The sequence below is a fragment of the Pempheris klunzingeri genome, chromosome 19, assembly GCF_042242105.1.
Source record: "Pempheris klunzingeri isolate RE-2024b chromosome 19, fPemKlu1.hap1, whole genome shotgun sequence".
Classification (NCBI taxonomy): Eukaryota; Metazoa; Chordata; class Actinopteri; order Acropomatiformes; family Pempheridae; genus Pempheris; species Pempheris klunzingeri.
The window spans coordinates 6,342,398-6,354,971 of record NC_092030.1 but is presented as its reverse complement, the minus strand read 5'-3'; the positions used below and the strand labels follow the sequence as shown (position 1 = coordinate 6,354,971).

The 12,574-nt window shown below is 39.7% G+C and overlaps 1 protein-coding gene across 1 annotated transcript in view; it reads left to right on the top strand.

Moving 5' to 3' along the window:
- Positions 1 to 3,839: 3,839 nt before the first annotated feature.
- Positions 3,840 to 12,574, top strand: part of LOC139219209 (collagen alpha-2(I) chain) — an 83,720-nt gene continuing 74,985 nt past the window's right edge. Inside the window, exon 1 of the mRNA XM_070851015.1 lies at positions 3,840 to 3,963. Within this exon, the coding sequence (XP_070707116.1) occupies positions 3,840 to 3,963 (124 nt within the window). The remainder of the gene's footprint in view (positions 3,964 to 12,574) is intronic.

Below are 12,574 nucleotides of genomic sequence, written 5' to 3'. Positions count from 1 at the left end.
CCTAGTAAGGACACAGTAAGTAATGTGACCAAAATTAAACCACTGGATGGGCTTGAAGTTTTCCTGGTCACATTTTTATTAATTGTACCAGATGTACATTTTTTGAGTGCACATAGGAACTAGATATCTCTTTTCTGATATCATGTGGCTGAATACTAAGTGCCTCGTTTCCAAGATGTTTTAAGATGCAGCGTGGTCAGATGGACTTGAATATACAGTAGAGGATGTAAGTATGTACACAGCTGAGAAAAAGTGTAAAGAACAAAATTTGAATCCTGTATAATGGACAGAATGCAAAAAAAAAACACCTTTTTTGTACGGAATCTTGTGGTAGGTAGGTCAGAATTACAGATCCAAAGTAAGCAATGTAGTGCATGCCAGGGTCTTGAACTTGTCAAAAAATAGTGTCTGTACTTTTGCTTAAGGGTTTGTGGTAAGCATTTGCCTTTCTCTTTCAAATATACTGCCAGTCAGTCGGTAGAAACGGTCTCTGAACGGAGAAAAGTGCCATTTTTTTTTATTTCTAATCTAAAACAGAAAGCACCTGCCTCCTCAAGCATACAGTATATGTCTCACCTTGCCATATTTGCCCAAATTCCATGGGTTTCCTGTCTTCTTATCTCTTAGAGCAGTATTGTGTGAGGGTTTGTAGGTGAGGTTAACTGTTTGTTTATTCACAGGTACAATAAGGAGTTGTGTTGTTGCTGCTGACTGTTGACTTTAAGTAGGGCTATGCAACAAGACGACACTTCATCTGCCCTGTAGCTTTACCCTCTGGATACTCCAGGTTCAGGCTTTAGTGTGACTGAGACCAAATTTTACATTTATGTATGAAGAGTTGTAAATTGTATTATATGATGTACAGTTAACAGACTACACACACTGAGGCACAAATGGTATCAGAGCTGATATATGTGAATCACAGGGCATTTTTGAGTTGGCAAGTTGACTGCATGACGCCTGCCCAGATAGAACCACCCAAAATATAAAACTGTGTTCTTTCCAGACTTGGGTCAAGTTGTATTTTTAAAATAATTTTTAGTGGTTTATAAAGTTGCTCGGAAAACCAGATAAATAGAATTAATGAAGTGGTTTTAGTGTGAGCTATTCTGTCAATAACTGAAGGCTGAACTACGTACATTTTCACGTCATTACCAGAGCTCTACACAAGCCTAATAGCTGACCAGGCTCCACTGTCACATTTGATTTGATTTGATCACATTCGCTTTCTACTGTGCAAGACATATCCACTTAAAGGATAAGACTGGTAATATTCCATAGAATTCTATAAAAAGTTTAAAATACATGGTTTTATGCCTAAAAAATGCTTAGTACTTTTTCCTATAGAAGCCAATGACTGTAGTTTTTTAGCCACTTAAAGAGGAGTAACTATTTACAGCTGCAGAATTGGATGCTCCAGGACAATGTTTGTGGAACTGATCAAAATAATTCACAGGATGTGTGTTTTTGGTAATGAGGGAGCATGTCACCCAGTACAACAGAGGCTCAGTGTTGTGTTTTTAACCAGTTTTTAGAGACAACAGAAGCTCTTTGGTGCAGATGAATGAATAAGCTACTTTATGCCAGGCTTTGAATACACAAATAATACTTATTAGTAGAACCAATGCATTGTTGGTTTTGGATCAAATTAATTACATCAAAATAACAGACTTCTAAGTGTCTTAATCTCTTGGTGCTCTTTGTATTATCCTGGCTTGACTCTAAGCAGGTTTATGAACATGTAAATTATTTGAAAATATTATTTGATCCAAGTCTGATTGTTTCCTTGTGTTTTCATTTTTCTTCTTGTTGTCTCATATTTGTGCAATCTATCTGATGGATCATCGACAGGGGCGTGTTAGACTTCTAACTGTAGACCTTATGATGTTGCCCAGTTATTTGTAAAGGTAACAGAATAGATTGCTGGTTGTTGTTTTGTCTTCAAATGTTTCTGTAAGTTGCCATATTGAAGCAGAGATTTGTTTTCATTTCCATGGTAGAGTTTAAAAAAAGATCCTGTATTTCCAGACCTCCATCGAGCCCTACATGAACAGGGTGCCAGGTTTTCCTCTTACACTTTGACTATGGCTGCCCCCTCTGGACATGTCCTCTTTGCATGTTCTGAAATGAAATTGTGCATGTGCAAAAAAAAGAGGCATTGTTTGACTTCATTCAGTCCATGATTTGTACAATTTGATTCCTGGTTGTATCTTCTGATTATCTAAACACACAATGTATCTGTTTCAGGTAAGAAAAAGAAAAAGGGAAAAAAAAGAGCTTGAATGACATTTATCACAGAACCACCAAAGTGAAAACAAGGCTCTTTCTCAGAAAAGAGGCTCTGGAGTGGTTGAATCCTTCGCTGCCTGATCTGTTACTTGACTGTCTCTCCCACAGTCATTTCGACTGTACCTATAGATTTTGTATGAATATAAGTCCTTGAATAAAAAGGTATGATTATGAAAGTGCAAGATGTAATGAAAAGAAATGTCTTGTGACTAATGCGGGGTCTTGGTTGCTTTTATTGAAAGTGAATCCAGTATTGAAGCTTATTGAATCTTGTTATGTGAAGTTTTGTGCTTTTTAAGTCACAGCGGTTATAAATGACTTAATTATTGACAAAGTTATATATCTTAAAACAAAGCTAGAGGGTTGCCAGATAAATTCTTAATTTAAAAGACAAAGTTTATGTTTTTTACTTTGCTTTTTGCCAAAGAAAAAGGAGATTTAAATTAGTACCATCATGACAGATCTCTCTGGAAATCTAATACATGCTCATTTAGATTTAATTTTCCCTGTTCTGGTTTCTGCTCCCTGGGAACAAATGATGCAGTATAATTTAGTTTTGACCCTTTTACTGATGTAAATGCAAATCCTTACTGAGGCAACTGATATTAAAGGGGCACTCCACTGATTTGACAATGACAACTAAACTGTTTTGATTCACTCTCACAGATTCATCGTTAGCTGAGCTGTTCTCAGCAAAAACTGACCAGCTAATGAACATAGTGGAGCATTTAGCAGCTAATGAGCAAGATACTGTATTTCCCTCATGAGTGAGTGGAGACCAAAAACAGAGCTAAACAGAAAACAAGTATTTATCACGTGACTCCAAATAAATGATAATATGTTTGATAAATATATAAATAGCTAAGTGATTTCTAACAAGTTTGTCATATTTACTTAACAGGTGATGTGTCAGTGTTGTGTTTGTGGCTTGGTTCCACTTCCCCCAAGTTGCTAAAAAAAAAGTAACACCACATGGCAGAGGAGTAGGCACAAGTGTGACACTGTGACCTATGCAAACATGAACAGTATGCACTGGCACCAATGTCTGTGTTATTTTATTTTTCAGACAAATGAAGATTCTGTGACTCCACATTGGTGTAGCTGCTGTGTGTGTTGTCTCATGCTGCAGTATCCTCAGACTGGAGTTGATGAAAAGCCCTGGAGACTGAGAAAGTGGATAAATCTGTCCAATTTAAACATCAATTTGCAAATAATTTGTAGACGGGCTTTTAAAGCTAATGGGCGGTGGCCCAGCTGGGTTGTGGTTGGTCCACACTAAAAAAGGGGCGGGGCCTCCGATGGCTCGTTTGGCTCTTGGATGATGTGATGCAGCCGCAGGACGGGGGAGGCTGCTGGTGTCAGAGGGGGAGGGGGAGGGGGAGGAGAGGTGAGGAGGGTGACAAGTTAGTCTGTAGCCAAGTTCAAGAAGAAGCGCTGCTCCACTTCTGATGAATGAGAAGCACACTAGAGCTTGTCCTGTATCCAGAGCACATTGGGCTCTTTGTTTGCATGTCTTGAAAGCAGAATTACTAAGGTGATTAAACGGGAAGATGTCCTGCTGCCTGGTAAAATGGACGCTTTTCCTCCTGGCGGTCACGCCTTGGAGCACCGCCGCACCTGACGATGCACCGGCGGATTCTGGAGGAGAGTCCGGCTCCGGGATGCTGCAGCCAGGTAGGAGTGGTGCTCCACCTGGAGTGTGTGTGGACCTCAAACTGAAACATGCTACTTAGTCTCACACACGAGAAACTTCTTTGGATAATGTTACTAATGAGGTCTCAGAGTGGGAACTGGGCTAATTCACTGTATACATTATTATTGTAGAAGTTATTATTAAGTGAGCACGTTTTAGGACACACAATGAAGAAACAGCTTTGCTTTGAAGTAGATTGACTGGATGGTAGTTTTTGCACCAGAGTTCACAACTAAAAGTCTGTCTTCTGTGTTAGTTTCTTGCCTTTAAAGTCAATGAAAATATAAATTAAACCAAGAAATAGCCAACAAAATCTGCTGATGCACAGCAGAAAAACCACGTTTGCTCTCTTGTGGCCACTAACTGATACATTTCTGCTATTGTCATGTTGTGAAAGCTGTAAATTGTCCTAAGCCACAGCATCAGTCACAGCCAGTCACACCATCAGGCTGAGATAGAAATCAGATCTGATCAGCTGGAGCTCATTACATCATTTGTTCAGCAGTTTGTGTCCAGATGAAACTCTTCCTCTTCTCATCAGCCTCTCTCAGTCCAACTTTGGCGCTGTAACTCATCGCTCTCTGCTGTGAGACATGTAGACTGAGTGAATAACTTTGTTTGGCAAGTTGAGAAGACTTCACTCAGACCACAGCGAAGCAAGAAGACTTCAGCTATTTCCACTGCTGGCCAATTGTGTTTTGATGGCTTTTTCTCAGTAACTACCAGAGCTTCTCAGAGAAAAGAAAATCACTAATTAAGACATGTTTTTAGAGCACATTTCTAATTCAGATTACCAGCTAGTTCGTCAAGTCTTCTCATATACTTGTGTCCCTTTAAAACCAAAATCTCAGGTGTTTTATTAATGTGCTGTCACTCAAAAAAATGCTGCACTAACTTTGCCTTACATTTATATTATTGCTACTGTCTTGCTGTCCAATGTGCATCTTAATTGTCGAAAAGTACTTGTCCACTGTCAGAGTTGCCAAATCGTTAAATCAGTTTGAGCCAAGATCAAATCTTTAGTCTAATCTCTGGTAGTGAATGAAAGACCAGTCCTGACATCTACAGAGGAACACACAGTCTGACTGATATGTTTCCTTTTACATGGCCCAAAAGAGATGTCCGGACTTGCTGGATACATCATGCACATGAAATAGCTTTAGCTTGCTTAAAACACATGTGGGGAAATGACGCCAAAACTCATCCACAGTTATTAAATCACTTGGAATGTTTTTATTCTGCCAAGCGGTGTTAGTTAATCACTCCATGGTTTTCCCCAGCCGGCTCTGTTGTCTCATCAGTGTTGTCAGTGTCTGGATCTCCTTTTGTTTTATCAGGGCTGTTGCTACAATGACAGCGGTGCACATGCTGTAGCTTTACATTGTGTTTCAGAGCCGTGTCAGAGTTGTTTAATCCAGCCATGACCTGTTGAAATTGATCTTAGATTGGAGCTCTGCCAGGCGCCCGAGTATGTCACGTCTGGATTCCACATTGTTTATTTTCCAGGTTGGATTTCATCACATTTCCTCATTGCCATCATCTGTATGTTAGAGTCACACAGCAGACCCAAACAGAGATGTCTTGGAGCTGTGGATGCTGATAGCTTGGATTAGACTGGTGAAGTGCAGCCTGTTGAATGTTTTCACCGTGTGTCTTCAGACAGTTACTGCATGGCAGCACGTGAAAGCCCTGTGTAAACTTTCACTGGATATCACTGAACATGCTGAAGGTTACGTAACACTGCTGTAGTAATCTTCTTGTTTCCTCAGTGAAATCTACCATGTTCCACATGGAACTGAGCTCATTTGGGACTCTGATCTCTGCAGATACAGTGAATCAATAGCTGAATATAAGACAGTACATGCTGTAAGAGTAAACTTATGCTGTGGAGCTTAGATTGGAATTCCTGCATTTACACACCTTTCAAGTAAATTGATAATTGAAAATACATGCATGATATTAATGTCCCTGTTTTATTATAGTTGTGCCCATTAAGAACGACAGAAGAAAGCATCTGTTCAGTAGTTGTATGGAGCACCTTGCAGGGAGCCTAGATTAAGGAGAGCGGGAACAGGACAAGCTACAAAGCATCCTCCTCTGTGATCTGTGGATCACTGACCTTCATATTTGAACCCTCTCCGACTGTAATGAATCACATCGTACATACAGTACATTCTTTGTCACACAGGTTTGATGAACTGCATTCATTTACACGATGATTTTTAACTCAACATTCCTTTTCAGGTGATTTATCTGTTCTGCTGTCATTATTGACTTTGAAGCTTCTCTTTTGGAGGTTATGATCTTCTCATGGCACCACATGACATTAGTCTACATTCAGTCTTTTCAGTGAAGCAGAAGCTTTAGTGGACACTGATGTGTGTCATCATTTATTCACTAAGTCTGTTTCCATTGCACTTTGCAGATTTTGCTTTTATCAATACATCAACTTTTCCGCCTTAGCCAAGCGTAAACATTGTTTTTGCAATACTTGGAAGAATTGTCTGAGTTTCCATTCAGGGGTTTTTTCATGCTGATTTAAAAAAATAAATGAATAAATAAATAAAAAGGTGGATGGAAATGTACTTAATATTAAATGTCTGAAACTTTCTATGGACATTCATTCATGAACAGAAGATGAATTTGTGTGAGGTACCGTGGGTGTTTAGGTGCCACCATTTGACCAAAACAGCTACTTGCTCTTATTAAATATTGCATATTTTTGAGCTTGCTCATGCTTCCCAGATAATGAACCGTTTTCATTTTGGACACTCCACAAGCCTTTTTCTAGTGCCAGCCTCTGGTCAAATGATTATCATCACTTACAAGATATCAAAAACAGATTTTCATGAACTTCATGTAGACATCCATGCTCCTCTGACACATATCTCCCAAACAAACAAGGAGATTCCAGTTAAATTTTCTTTCCCCATTCATGCTCTCCCGAAGATGAACCGTTACCATTGAGAACACTATGTGTTCATAATGGTCAGCCAGCCATCTAGTCAGCCATATCTAGCAGTGACTCCCATATGTCAGGAATGGCTTGTAGTAACCTCTGACCCTACGAGATGGGTATCTCAAGGCACAGCATGCAGAACAGCTGTTGGGAAGAGTTTGTGGTGCTTAAAAGAGATGTGCATGTGGCTGAGCATCTCCATGCCTCTCAGCATCACCCATCCACTCGGCAAAACTTCTACTCCAGCACTCGCACACTTTCTTCAGAAGTGGAAATTGCTGACTAACCCTCTTGACCTTTTGTCGGCGGAGTCTTTTCAAGTGTCTCAAGCACTTTGGGAGTTTGAGAAGACATCACTTCAGACATAGCAGTAATCCTTTTTTTTATATTGTCAATCATATATACCATGGATGACGTAAATGTGCTTTAGATTATCCAACTTCAAAAACCTTTTTGCCCTGCGAGCAGAGGTGCCTAGTGATGCCTGTCCTTTGAAACCCCACAGAGGATATCTCAAACTACCAGCCATGAAATTTGATGTACTTCTGAAAAGGACTATTCCTAATTATATTTAGGTGGGATCTTGACTAAAGCTGTAATAATTAGTTGAAAAGTGGATCAACAGAAAAGCCATTTTTGCAATACATGTTAATTTTTTTATTTTTTCTGAAGACAAAGAGCTAAATTCACTGGTTTGTCATAAACTAATAACCCTCTTTGGATTTTGGACTGCTGTTTGGGCAGCGTAGTCAGCCATAGTTGTAGCCTTAATCCAGAACTTTTCTTCCCCCTACCAGATCAACATTTCTGCCTGACCAACACATCTTAAAAGGAAATGCAATTCTTTTTGCATTAAAGAGTAGAAATCGTGATGTTTATAGTGACCCTATGACCTTTGCTTGGTGCCTAATTGCCTAATTAAGTCATTCAAATTAATTTTGGTACACTTTACAACACTTAGTCACGTCACCACACCCTCGTGTCAAACCAGATCAAAAGCACTGCGCTCACCGTGTCACTGACACACTCATGCTCTTCTAGCAGGTTGAGCTCATGATGTCATTGCCAATATAATGCCAGATCCATAAGCAGGCATCTGCATCCAATGAAATGTGATCTTGGGCCTGAGTGCTTGGTGAGCCCTGATCTGGAGCCCATTAGCCAGCTTTAACCAGGCAGAGGCCCACATGCTGTGGCTTGCGTGGTGTAACATTCCCTACAGTATGCACAGGGCCATCGGTCCAGTTCTGGGTGTGGAGTAGGTTACAGCTTGTGGTTAGCTTTGTTAACAAAAGCGGGTGTAGAGGGCTAGGTGCAAACCACATGTTGGACCAGAATCTCCTTTCTCGTCTGAAATCTCTTCTTAAGCCAACTGGAACCAGATGGCAGATAGAGTGGATTGATAGTGTTCAAGCAAAGTTCTTTAGATGTTTGGTGTTAAAGATGAATAAAAGAAAGCACTTTTTGTTTTTCTAACATTTACAACATTACCTCAGTGATCACTTTGTAGTGTCGCTTCTCAATGTGTCTCCCATCACTCAGTCACCGCAGAGAGCCTGCAGACACATTACAGCCTGTCGGACACAAAAACACAGATTTATGTGGAAAGAGTAATTTAATGATCTGGTGTTTTGTCCCGCGCTGCGCTGGTTGTAGTTATGCTTCAGCTCAAATGTTGCCCCACAGAATTGTGTCCGTTCTCTGTGCAACACTTGTAATCTTGCTTGCAAGTATTTAACACCTGCCTTGTTGAGTTGAATAAAAGAGCTGATGGTGATAATGTACACCTGCTTCAGCTGCCAGCAGTAATGTTTCTTCCCATTTGAGGTGTGCCGGTTCACATTCTTACTTGTTGAACAACCCTACTTAGTGTGTTTTTTTTCTTTTTTAAACATTTACCCATTTAAGAGCCATGGAACTGTGATGGTAATGTTATGTGGTAATTTTGTTTCATCTGAAATTATTTATCTCAAATTTGGCTATTAAAAAATATAATTCTAGAGATTGTTACGGCTACTTACATTTAGTTTCTGCTTTGACATACGTACACCACATTGTTGACTGTTAAGTCACAGAATCTACATGGTGTGAATTAAACAGGACTCAACGTGGCATTGAACAGCTGTACTAACATATACTGTATTATGACAATACTGTATTCTAGATCTTGTTTTACAGATTTGGCTGTATGATCTGTTTTGTCATGTTGTACCACTAGTTTTGTCGAGGCAGAAACATGCTTCCTTGCTGCCTCCAGACAAGTTACGAGCACAGGATTCAGTAACAGCACTTGGCAGTAGCTTTGCTTAGTGTCTTCAATCCTGGCAGGCGTGCAGACCAAAACCTGGGGCAGATTGGTGTCTAATAGCAGGGCCTGACTTTATTTGGCAACCATTTGCCCCATGGGACACATTTAAACATCATCGTATTATTGTAATTCATCATTTAAAAAAGTCAAGGTAGAGCCAGGAGGCCAGTTTTAACTGCCGCAGGTGTGACATGCAGCTGCCTTAATACGCTTGTGTTCCACAAAATAGATGCCAGGTGATGTTTCATAGCAGCGAAACACACATGCACTGACACACAGTCCCTGTCCTTGCCACACACTCTTCTTTTTCCTTATAGTACAGGAACTTTTGTCTTGCCACATAAAAAATGAAGCACACATTCATGTTCACTTGTCAAAAATTTGGCACACACTTTTGTGATAAGATGTACTTTTCCGCTGACCATCTGCATTTTCATTTAGCCCTGCAGTGACATCAGCACGGTAAAATAAATGGAGCACTGCGGTTCTCTTTCTAGCGTTGAATATGCCATTTATGCACCTCTTCAAGTCAACTCCAAAAAAAAGTTGAAAAAGCAAGAACGGACTTACTTTTCATTTATAACAACCCAACAATGGGTATTGTCCAGATAAAGTATTTTCTTTCTCTTTAGCTTGAGAAAATTTTTAATGTTCTAAAGTTATTTCAGAATAAAGTACACCTGGCATGCTCATTATAAAGAATGAATGTGTCCCTTTTATGTGGGTTTATAGTTTTGGAGTAATAATACAGTTCTGTGGCATAGAGGATTTGGCTCTACAGTACACATGGTTTTGGTTTTAGTCTCTAGAGATTTGTTGATGCTAAAAAGATTAAATAACAGCAATGTTATTCTTGAATGGTCACCTAGCAGTGCCAAAGCATTAAAATGTCATAGAACACAAAATGCTGTTGCTGGGATTTCTTTAACTCGCTTACATCACGTCTCCTTCCGTGAGATTTAATGTTTTTGTACATGGATTTGTACTGATAAATGTGGTGAACTAAACTAAATGGCTCCACCTTTTGGTCGTGGCCCCATGGCATTTGAATTATGATTTTCCTTCATTTACTTTTGTCATTTTTGAAACCCTAAAAAGAACGAGCTGGTAAACCTGCTCGATGAAATTAATAGCCTGTGGGTTAAATGAATAGTACTATAGGTTGAAATTAATAGCCCTTGACGTGTTCGTAAACGTCTTCTGTGATGATGAACATGTGCAGATGCTTATCTTTATTGGTTTGGCTGAATTTGACTGATGAAGGACCCGAGGTGACAACTGTGTTATGACTAACAGAACTGGAGCAGATCCTACATGGGGCAGCCAGAGGGAAAGTGTTCTTTTTTTTAACTTTTCTGTGGGTAAACCAAGCGCTCACCTTTAAACCCCTATCAGCAGCTGTCTTTCAGGACCCTTTCAACCTTTTTAAGCCTTCGTTGCTTTAATGTGATTGAATTGTTTTGAAGTCTTGGCTCAGTCCGCTGTGTCGCCTGCATTGCTCACGTTAATGTCCGGATTGCCCTGGAAGATTTGTTCCTGGAGACCATAGATTGACTTTCTATCTGCATGGCACTTTTGTAGTTAATTATTTGCATATTAGTGTTCAGAGGAATAATTTGCATATTTACATGTTTTAATATTTACTCAAGCATCTTTAGTACTGTTCAGATATTGTCTCTACCTCTGTAGATTCCTCACATTTACCTGAATCTAAATTGTTCTGACCTCTGATTGGTTAGTTCGGTCACATGTGAGTGAGCAACGAGGAAGTGTGTGGTTGTGAAGCTGATGAAGTGAAGAGGACATTAAAATGCTGCTTGACAAAGTTATCCGTCTCCACCCTGCTGTCTCTTCTCATTAAGAGGGATCCAACCACCCTCAAGTTACACTCTAACCAAAACGGCTCCCTCGAAAAAATGGCGTCGACCATCTTTTCTGCGCTTTGTAAATGAACGGGTGTTCCTGTGTAGAGCAGCAGTGGGTAGGTTTGTTGGACACACTGAGTCACTCTGTAAGATGAAGGGAACATTCGGTGCTGCAGCATCAGTTGCACCAGTGTCAAAGCCATAACACCTGAAGCATGTTTATTGGTTTAGAAGTTAGAACTTTTATTTTTTTTGAACAAGTGAAGAAATATGCTTTATACTTTTCTTTTATTCTTTAGAAATCAGCTTTCCTAAACATTTTTAAACTCAAATACTTGAAATAAGTTGGTTTGCAGTGTAAACAAAGTAACATTATCTTACTGCCATGTCATTGTTTCCCCAATGAAAAAAAGGAATTTTGCAGAAAGTTTATATTAATATAATATATCCTAATAATAAATCCTTATAAATTGAAGTAGAAATGAGATTCTATGTCTTTCATCTCGATGACTTCATATAATGGCACTGTCTTTGACTGTACAGTAAGTGTAGACACTGCAGCAGCCTGCGCATGCTGACAAAGTGGCCTGTGAACAATGAACAATGGAAAGACAGTTGGGATGTGTACAATGCAGCTGATTGTACGTCTTTCAGCCTCAGAGTCTACTGTGCATTCTCAACAGACATGAGATTGTATCTCTGCAGACTGACATGTTACAGATAAAGAAAGCTCAGCCAGCTACATTCCTGTCACACTTTTTACAAGCTTAATTTACATACTTATTAACCCCTCTTACACTCAAACATACTCACAGACTGCAGAAGGGACAGGATGCCAGGTGTATTAAACTAACATGGAGGAGGTAAGAAAGATCAAACCTTATTAATTACAGTCCTGATGAGAACTGTAATTTTAAGATCATGTGTTTTGAATTTTAGGTAGCTTTTTCATATCTAAACTTGTCTGGAGTTCTTGGATTAGCTCAGGGAATGTAGAGAAGAGATGATAATCTCACACAGACACACACACACACTTGGATGTCTGCCATCTTCTTGTCAATGTTCAACTATACTTCTTGACTCTTATTCGTGTCAGTCCACCATAGGTCAGCCTGGAGAGTTTAGGCACATCACGTTATGGTTTGGGATGCAGAGTGGAGCTGTTGCTGAAGTGTGCCTTAGGATCGAACAATGTTCACCAACGCCCCCACAAGTCTGTCCTCCAGAGATATTACCTCACTGTAGCACATTTCTATTGTCTCATTGTTCATACCATCATATTGGCCAACTATCTTTGTGTTTTAGCTTAAAACGAAGTGCTTCCCAAACCTATATGGATAACTGCCAACGTGTGCAAAATCAATTGTCATAAATCACCATTATCACTACCATGACCTTTTGCCTCTTTCACTGTCTCCTTGCCTCCCTCCCTCTTAAATTAAGTGAGGATAACCTGCTTG